The sequence below is a fragment of the Macrobrachium nipponense genome, chromosome 1, assembly GCF_015104395.2.
Source record: "Macrobrachium nipponense isolate FS-2020 chromosome 1, ASM1510439v2, whole genome shotgun sequence".
Lineage (NCBI taxonomy): Eukaryota > Metazoa > Arthropoda > Malacostraca > Decapoda > Palaemonidae > Macrobrachium > Macrobrachium nipponense.
Window position 1 is genome coordinate 8,906,359 of NC_087200.1, and position 10,619 is coordinate 8,916,977.

At 35.8% G+C, this 10,619-nt stretch overlaps 1 protein-coding gene across 3 annotated transcripts in view; it reads left to right on the forward strand.

The window, feature by feature from the left end:
• Positions 1–10,376, forward strand: part of LOC135219112 (fatty acid hydroxylase domain-containing protein 2-like) — a 54,006-nt gene extending 43,630 nt beyond the window's left edge. For all 3 annotated transcript variants that reach the window (XM_064255557.1, XM_064255556.1, XM_064255559.1), the window contains 3 exons: positions 1,891–2,072; positions 6,124–6,396; positions 9,690–10,376. In XM_064255557.1, the coding sequence (XP_064111627.1) occupies positions 1,891–2,072; positions 6,124–6,396; positions 9,690–9,867 (633 nt within the window). In that variant the 3' untranslated portion in view covers positions 9,868–10,376. The remainder of the gene's footprint in view (positions 1–1,890; positions 2,073–6,123; positions 6,397–9,689) is intronic.
• The last annotated feature ends 243 nt before the right edge of the window (positions 10,377–10,619 follow it).

The following is a 10,619-nucleotide window of genomic DNA, read 5'->3' on the forward strand; positions in this document are numbered from 1 at the left end:
TATTCAATCATTTGTATTCATTTCGAAACAATTTAGAAGTCTCTAGAACAATATTTAGAGTTACGGTGAATTTTTGAAAAAAACATTTTTTTACGTCCGCGCGTTACGAATTCGTACATCATTTTGTGATAATATTTTCCCGGTGTTGCTTTTATTGTTTTACAATGTATTATATATAAAAATGATTGCAATTTAGTGTACAATACAACGAAAAAAAAGAAACTCGTTAGCTTTTACCGTTTTTTGCATAGCTTGATTTTAATACAATTATGTATGAATTTTTTTTTTCGCTACCATATATCGCATTATTTACATATGATAATGATATTATTTTTCATTTCTGATGATTGCATACTAAACTTCAGGCAATGACAAAAAAAGGAGCCAAAAATGAACTCTTAATCTTAAAAACTAAGCACTCTGTGATTTTTTTGAAAAAATTATTTTTCCGCTTCCGCGCTCACTCAAAACCGGCTCCGGCATTCGGGGTAGTTTTTGATTTTTACCGCTTCGGCGTTTAAGGGTTAATTGCAGATTATACAAAACTAAATTAATAATTGACAAGATCATGTTAAATTAAAACGAATTACCGGTATTTAAGAAAAAAAATAGTTCAATGGTAAACTTTACACAAAAGAAAGTAACACAAGGAAAAATCAGTTTTGTTTGCACATTCATTGTTAACATTAACGAAGAAAGTACAAAGTACCACGATTATTTCATAAATCAGTGATGCTGCTGCACTGAGAATTCGTAGTTATCAAGTCTATGCAACTGGACAGCGCTTATTTGTGAATGGCTGAGTGCATTATAGTTGGCACCTTTAAGTTTACGTAGAGATTAGGAGTCGAATGCATGACACCGATGGCCACATTTGAGGGCCACTCGTTCTATTCTACTTCTTCCATTTAAAAACAATGTAATATTATGGAATTGATAAAATGGATCCCACAAAGTTCACCTCCGAAACACCTCCCCAATTAATTGATTCTTATGTAACCACTACCGCCAGACACGACCGACTGACCAGGTGACACTTTGGCAACTGATTGTCTGTTCATCTGTTGGAGGGTCTGTTTATGTATTGTGGTCCTTTTGAAATATTCACTTTAAATTCAGTAATGAACTCATCCCCATGGGAAGCATTTAGAACATCGACATGGTAAAGGATTCCCCAGACTGCATTCATGCTGATATCAGTTACTTAACAATGATAATGCGCTTTAAGCAATTTCTAGGTTACAAATGGGAGTTCTTTAATAAAGAAACTAACTGCACCACATAGTTATCAATATAATCAATAAAAGGAGGTAACCTTTCAAGTAACATTGCCCATAATCATATAGGAAATGGGGTTGTTTTGCAAGAAGACGCCGGGAACCGCCACATTATTTTAAAACATGTTGCACTGCTTAGCGGCAACTGCAGAGGGTCGAGCCGTCCCGCTAGTCTTGTGTGGCCACCCGCATAAGATACCCAATGATTCAAACTGCTGCGGGAACCTCTTCCCCGCAACCTCCATGCTCGCCGCGCCTGGTGTGGCCTCACTGTTTCATATGGTGCCACGCAGTGATAATCAGCGTCAACACATTTATACGCACATGTCCATTCCATGTTTATAGTTCCATGGAAAGTACTATACTGATCTTCTGAGTAACGAGATGTTCAAATAGGAGCAGGAGGCATAAAGGAAGTTGATGATGGCGAAACAGTACAGCTGAATCACTATTTCGCCATGTTTAGCACTAGGCCTAGGGTATCAAATGTTCCTATATATAAATTTTGTATTTAACATGTTTTTATTCTGCCAAATGTCACGACCTTAAGCACTGTGCTAAAGCACTGTATCTCATATCAAGCGTTTTCCCTCGACGATGTCTCCTTTTCCAGACATTCGTAGTCGTGAGCTTCAACCAGATCTTCATTGGCATTCCCTCTGTCGTTCCGGCCTATTGGTTCCTGCAAGTGAGGGGTTACGATCGCTCGCCCCACCTACCAACATTCCACTGGGTGCTCTTTGAGCTCGTCATCTGCATCATTGCCATCGAATTTGGCTTTTACTACGCACACAGGTTAGATCACATCAGAGCTTAACAGAACATATTGTGCAAATTGTAGTTAAAGTTTCGTGTAAGATGTGCTAAAAACCGATTAAGATTGATTATCCGAGTTTCGTATAGAAAGTTTTACCACTCGTAAAACATGGTGTAAATAGAATTGTCACTCATAATCACAGCATACGAACAAAGATCCTCTTAGTTGAGGGTGCAATCACTAACATTGTTTCATCATTCACAGCACAGTATAATAAGGTTTCAGAACTCGAAAATCATGAAAATGAGAATGTTTCCCAATTATACCATTTCAGTATACATATAAGTATAAATATTCCATGCAAAGTTCAGCAAAAAAGTTATCAGACAAATCAAAAAGTTCTTCAATTCCCGAGGTATTTTATGAGCTAGTAAAAAGTTTCCCTTTGCATAAGTCACAGATTCTTAAGGGCTACATAAGATACAGTATTACCAATGGGTGAAGAATATAACTGTAGAAATATGAAGAAACGTGATATTTTAAAAGCGTATCTGCCTTGTTGTTTCCAGCATTACAAAATACTTGATGTACATAAAAGCAGAAAAGAGAAATCACTTCATAAATGAAAGCAAGGTCTACTCAACCATATTCAGTGATTTCCTAGAAACAGCACACATAGCTCAGAACCCTTAAAACTATTACAACCTGCTTCAAGTCAGGTACAATGCTTTCGACTCATTGAACTCAATGAGACCAAATGCAGTAGACTTTTTTTTATACTGCTAAACATAATTCTTCTAACTGTCCGCTAACCTTATACGGCAATATAAACATCTGTGCATTACCCATAGGAAAAACTACAATGGCTCATATTCTTTTGAAAGATAAAAATAATTAGTACTTTTAATTCTAGTCCCTCAGTACGTCTCCATGAGCATGGTTATTAACCCGAAGTCTTTCTCCCTGAACGTGGCTCTGGCACTCATGCGTGTTTGTGGATGGCGAACTGGTGACCGTAAAGATGTGGCAACACCATCGCCTATCTCTGTTAAGGCCAATTAGCTCGGCTCTTTGTTTCTTAAGTCCATGCATAGCTCTCCTCTAGTTCACCCGTCTGTAAATAGGTACTAGCAGGTACTAACGTAAAAGATATGGGGCTAGCAAACAGATCCCCTACACACTTGCTGAGAAATTGGTGGGCCCAAAAAGCAAAGAACATAAAAGGACTCACCACTCTGTCTACTCACAAAGACTTGAGCCAAAATTTGTGCCTTCTGTTTAGAGCAATATACAGCAGTTCCATTAGCTTCCTCATTATAAGCTCTCTCATTCCTTAACTCTCACAAACTACCTGAGCTTTTTAAGCTAAATGAAATTACGCCACCAAAAGTTCTACCTATTGTTCCTCCATTAATGATAAGGTTCTTGTTTTTCTTGATATGCATGGTAACATGCAGCATTATACAACCATGGCTTATCTTCAAAACTAAACTTGAGGATTTTAAAAGGAACCCTCCCCTTGATAATAGTGTTGTAGTGATCACTTAAACAGTAATGTTTGGACTAAAAATAATGCTTCACTGAGGTCAATAAGATCATGTGAATACCATCCCAATTGGCAAGGGATTTCAAGTACACCTTTCATGAAAATCTAACATCAGGAACAAACTGATCCATCTCTACATTACCCTGAGCCAAACAGTGATTAGATGAGCCTAAGAGTGAACATACTCCTAAAGATACAATCCCTGTAATATTTGTGAATACAAGGTCAAGATGTTGGCCAGATTGGTGTGTGGGTTCAGTTAATAACGATCAGAAATAGCGGAAAATTTTTGAGCAGAAATGCAATGATTGAGCTACGCCATTCAGTGTGATGAGACTGTCAACACAAACGAATGTGAAACAAGCCTTGGAGTCAACTTCCGGAACTGCGTACATTTTGATGAGCAAAACACAATAAATAGTCATCCAACTCTGGGTTCCTACAGCTAGCAAAACAAAGATTTATTAGTCTTTCACAAACTTTAACCACCTGTGCTTCGTGACTTCCACAGTTATACAGTGGCCTATGAGACATGGAAAAAGCATTCCACGGGTCTTTGGAATGGCATTACTGTTCTTCTCCCATCCAGTTTTAAATTGAATGGAAAAGGACAGTAAACTGCCCTTCCTAGATGTATTAATCATAAGAGGACAGAATACATACACCTTCACAGTGAAAAGGAAGACTACTTTCGTGGTTTCTTAAATTATCATGATGTCTCTGTAAAGAGATATCATGGTTGTCTGAAATCCATCTCCCAGAAGGCTATGAACATGTTTGCATGGATATGTAAGAGAAGAATTTTATACGATCCATTAATGTCTGACCCACGAACTCCACCCAGTAGACATTACCGAGAAGGCAATTAATAGTGAAAACCAGATACACTACAGAGGTCCGACAAATTACAAACAGATTTTAACTATAAAATGAAGCTCCCCTATGTAAGAACATCAAAAAGTCACCGAACACCTCAAATCTTACAATTCATTTATGTTTTAGTGTCTTAAATCCTACGGGGGCTTCAATCATTATAATGTATAATAGATAGAAAACAAGCAGACGCTGGTGTTCATGATTCCATGCCATAACTGTAACGAAATTGACGTTGGGGAGCCTGGCTCACCCACCTTACAAGATTAACAGAACATAAAAGATGAGTAGAATATGGCTCAAAGAGCTTAGGGATTTCATACAAGTGAGGGATACTCTCTATGCCCTAATTAGGAGTGGGGGTCTGAGATGTTTTTCTACAGAAGCTGGGCCTGGCAAAAGGAAGATTCCGGAATGGGATATCATCAGCCAAACTAACAACATGACTCTGTCAGAAGGACACTGTAAATTGGATTCCACCAACCAAGTAATCTTAAGAACTAATTTTAAGCAAGTGTTCCAGTGGATATGCCCACAAGACTTCACATATGTAGGAGCTAACGAGGACTACAAAATAATGGTTTGACCCCTTTCTAACACATGACAATTACCGCATTGTACATACCACCAATGTTGCTGTGCCACACCTGTACATGCTGTATAAATACACTTGTCACTAACCCTCTACATTATTTAAGAATTTTTTTAACTTAATAAAACACTATTATTTACGGCAAAAGAAATTCATACATACATACATACATATATACATACACACACACACACACACACACACACACACACACACACACACACACACATATATATATATATATATATATATATATATATAGATAGATATAAACATATATTCACAACATATATAGTGCAATCTGTCTCTTCACTTGATAAGTTATGTTACTCATATAACTTATCCCGTTTCCATGAATGATCATATTGAATGTCATACCTAAGTTTCTCACCCTTTAAATAGTAATTGACAGGTTTCATACAAACATCTTATTTCAAGAGTTGTTTTAGCTTGTCTTTTAACTGATATATATATATATATATACTATATATATATATATAACTATATATTTTAATATATATAGATATATATATATTATATATATATATATATAATATATACACACACACACACATATATATATATATATTTATTATATATATATATATATATATATATATATATATATATATATATATATATATATATATATAAAAACACTGTATTCCAAAGAGTTGGCTCAACTGCCACTTCTAACAATTAGAATTTTGGCTCCCTCTACATTATTCATTCAAATGCCTTCGTGAGCGTCACTACCATTTTTCTGTCAGCCACCAATGTCCACTCAGACTTCTTTTCTGCTGATTTTCTCTTTTATTTCATAACCCTCCCAATCACTTTGACTGTTTCACCAGTCTCTACAGCTTCTCTTTGATCAACTCAGTTGCCACTGTATCATGTTATCTGCAAAACAACATAATCCTTTTTCAACTTACATGCAATGTATTGTACTTTTGTATACACAGAAGTCATCCAGTTTCCTTAACGTAGAATTAAACGTTTTTTATTGCACTGTATTATAGCTTTATGTCGAAATTAGTACTGTAGTCCTTTTTATAACATGAAATTTACTCTACAGGTTAATCCATCACCGTTCCCTGTATAAACATATCCACAAAATACACCATGAATGGCAGAGCCCCATAGCCATCTCAGCATTGTACGTCCATCCTGCGGAGTATATTTTGGCCACAGTAGTGCCCATCATGCTCGGACCCATCATTCTAGGGTCCCATCCTGCCACACTGTTTCTCTGGTGTGCGCTAGCGACAATGAACACTTTGAACGCTCACTGTGGATATCATCTCCCATTCTTCCCATCTCCAGAGGCACATGATTATCATCACCTCAAGTAAGTCCTACTTTGTGGTGTGCTTCACCCTGCACTGACGCAGACTGAGTAATGACTAAACCTATAATACTCTGTTTTTTTTTTCATCTGTCCATCTGCCTCTGGTGTTTTTGTATGGTAACACCGCGTCCCGTGCTTTGGATAGTTACGCAATGTGTAAGTTTTAGGTAAATAAAAGGATATCTGGGCGAAAATTTGCAATTGAAAAGTGTTTTAATAATTTACTGTATGCGAATTACAACGTTAATATTCGAAATAGGATATTATTATAATCGTTGAATGTAAGCTGAATGTAACTATCTAAAGCACGGGACGCAGTGTTGCCATACAAAAACACCACAGGCGGATGGACAGATGAAAAAAAACAGAGTATAGTGAATAATACCGAACTTGGAATCAGGTCAGAGAAAATAGCGCCGAAGAACTATCCACTAGGAAACAGACTGATAATAATGATAAATTTATCTCTCTCCAGTGACAGGCAACTTATTCTCTGAAATTGCTTACTATCCTCCGCATTCCTCGAATCTTAATTCAAGATAGCTCCCTATACTTATAAAGCATACACAACATAATTTCGAGGTTGATTGCTCATTATGCACTTCAGTTCCCTTAAAGTTTTCACAATGTGGGTGGGTACATGAGTTCAATCTTTCTTCTTCTCCTTCCAGCTCTCATCATATGGAGTACATAGACTAGTTATCCATTCAGTCCTTAACTACACATTTTCCACAATCATTCAGCATGAGCATGCATATATATATATATATATATATATATATATATATATATATATATATATATACATATATATACAGAACGTGCATACATAAATCAAGTTCAAGTTTCAGTGTGATCATAATTGTGTGAGTGTGCGCACATGTGTTGAATACATACATACATACACACACATACACACATATATATATATGTATATATATATATATGTATATATATATTGTTATATATATGTATATATATGGATATATATATATATGTATACTATATATGTATAATATGTATATTATGGATCTATATATATATATATCATGCAATGAGCGTGTGTATATCTGTTGAGCAAACACAATTGAAATGATCTGTAATGGGGAAAATGTACTATACAGGACAGAAATACAGAAGGGAGCAATCACAATCATTCAGGAAAGCATTTCTTAATTTTAAAGGACGTCCATCAAACAAAATCAGTAATAATTTTAGAATAAGGAAATATAAAAAAAAATATTGCATAGAACTTTACATGCCATTTAAAAAATTCTGTTTTGAATCTAAGAGCAAAGTTTGCTTTTGTATCCTCCATGGACTCTACATCTTAGAGAACATGAACAAGAACTTGAACGCATCCCAAAAGGCCATAAAGGGGAAGGTGCCCTTTCTTCTGGTAATGATCCCATGTACAAAATGTTGCAGCCAAAACTTGGCATAAAAGCCACATACAATATCTGACGACTATTGTGGAGTGATTACTAACTCCATCCATTTTAAGAGGAAGAGGAGTACCAATCTAAAGACTTGAGGGCCAAGTGCAAATTTATGCCTTTATGAAATGCACATTTACTTTGGCTTGGTCACCTACACATCTGAGGAGTCTGCTTACATAACTCAATCTCGTGTCGTATATCTCAGTCAATACAAATAACTATACATGATCAAATGAAGTCAGAGTTACAGCGTGTCTCCCCAAGGGCATAAGGGAAAATGTGTATTATTCTATAAATGAAGCAAGTTAGTTTATATGACAATTTACGAAGTGCAATTCTATGTTCTTAATAGGCCTCCTACATTTCATGCTAAGGTGATTTTAACTTGTGAGTGGATCTGCTGAATTTGATTTTATCCTGCAAAATGAATGACTAAGTGTAATGTTTACAGCTGCAAGTAGATGAAGTGTGAATCATCTTTTATGTCATTCACTTCATTCATTTGTAACGTAATATTGCCACGTACGATTTTACCCGCAGAGAACACATTTTCGTCGTTCCACCAAATCCCAAAGAGGGCCAGTTTTAGTCAGCAGAATCTGAATCTGGCAGAACATTTTCAGTTCAGACGTGTCTACAAGTGAAAGCTAGCTTAGTTCTTTTAATCAGAAGCATCACCATAACAAAAAGTGCAAAGTGCTTGGCATTTTGATTTTTAAGTATAGGCATTCTATAAAAAAGAAAAACTATTCAATCAGATTCTCGAGGTTCATTTCCACTATCATTTCACTTGTCATCTTATAGGTTAAAATGGTTTCAGATTAAAATAGGATAAATAATAATTCCGGGCGAAGAAAAATGGCTCAGGATGTGAGTATAACTGTTTTCAAAACTTAATTTTATAAACTAGCAGAAACTTGGAATAATAAGACATAAAAATGAGTATCCAACAGGACTAGTGTTCATTCCACATTAAGATATCAGATGATACGTCGCGTGCAAATCAATGATCGGTGTAACATTACCAGATTCATTGAAAATAATGAATGTTACTCCTATATCCAGTCACCTATTTTCAGTAAGGTTCTTCATGCATACACAGCACTTTTTCCATACCCTTCCTTGCAACAAATTTGAAAGCCCCAAGAACGATACATCTCTGCTTCAACTAGTCCTCAATTCACAATGCCTTTGGAGCCTCCAACAATAAATAAAACACTGAAGGTCGGGACACGCAGTGAATAGTCCTAATAAGTTTGTTATCAGAAGTAATGAAGTTCTGCAAAACTTTACAGCTTTACTTTTGAATGCAGATTAAAAGGCTACGATCAGGAATTAATTGAAGTGGTTTTAGACCAAAGTATTATCCCTTTATAGTAAAAAGTTAATTAAAAATTAATTAACAAAGCCGTATCCTTCAATTCGGCATGAAGTTTCTAAAATAGTGAAGTCTATATTTTGGCCGTTGACCTGTTAGGTAAAAAAAAAAAAAGTCACAATGAAACTGATCATAGATCACGATCACTAAATCATTTTCCGAACTGTGTACGGATAGCATTTTATTCTCAAAGCTTAAAATGGACTTATTCGCAACCTTCAACCCAGTCTTATTAGATCTGCACTTTCAAATATCAGCCATACTCGAGAAGGATAAAGTCAGAACGCTAACTTTACTATAGGAATGAAATTAGCTTCTTATTAATGCTCTCATGGTTTCATTATCTCAAAACAAAACAAATCAATCAACAATTTATCTTAATTGTAATTAACGCATATTATCATTTGTAGCAATAGCTAGTTTTTTTTCGTTGTATAAATATTATCATTAGTACTACTACCACTACTACTCCCTAGATTCAACCAGTGCTATGGAGTTCTGGGCATCTTGGATCACCTGCATGGCACGAACAAGAACTTCAGGGCCTCCGTCAACTACCCGAGGCACCAGACCTTCCTTACCATGACGCCACCTCGCAAGATGTTCCCGGATGTAGAACCTGACGCCAAGGCCATCAAGGGCAAGAGCTGCTAAGGAAACAGTCCAAGGAAAGAAGCAAATATGAAAGGCTGGCCAAAAAACCAACGAAAGTATACAGTGAAAGCCAAACATAAGTTATATCGGTGAACAAATAAAGCAGAAATTCAAGCAAGCAAGTATCACAAAGAATTCACAGGCAGTTTAGAATCATGCTTTGAGTAGAGAGGATAATTCCGGGATGTAAAAAAAAGTTGACAAGGTTATAGATTCAGGTAACCAATACTGATGTGCTTACATTTGGTTTAATATCCATAGTATATCAAGTTTGGGAGCATTTAACAAATTGCGTAGCATCTTGAAGTTGAATGGCACCCAACAATAAAGTGTGCATACATACGAAGTTTTAAACAATCCATAATACAGGAAATTATCCAATTATAAAAAATATGTTTTTCACATATCATCAAAAACTCAAAACAACGCGCATCTTTAAGATGGCAAACGTTATATGCCGTTCAAATACTAAAGTACTTTAATTTGAATAAAATAATTTCAACATGAAATGCATATTATTTAACCAAAAAGTTATCACAAAAACAACTACTTTAAAAGATAGAAAAATTCAAGATTACAGTATCAAACCGGACGCAACAGATATGGAGGAGAAAAAACATGAAATGCCAAGGTAACGTTGACTTTGCACTGACACTTGAACATGCTGAGAATCATAGTAGATTACAAGGGAACCAACAATTTCCAAAATCTTCAGTCTAAGACTACAGACACCCTGCGTTCCTTTCTTGGAC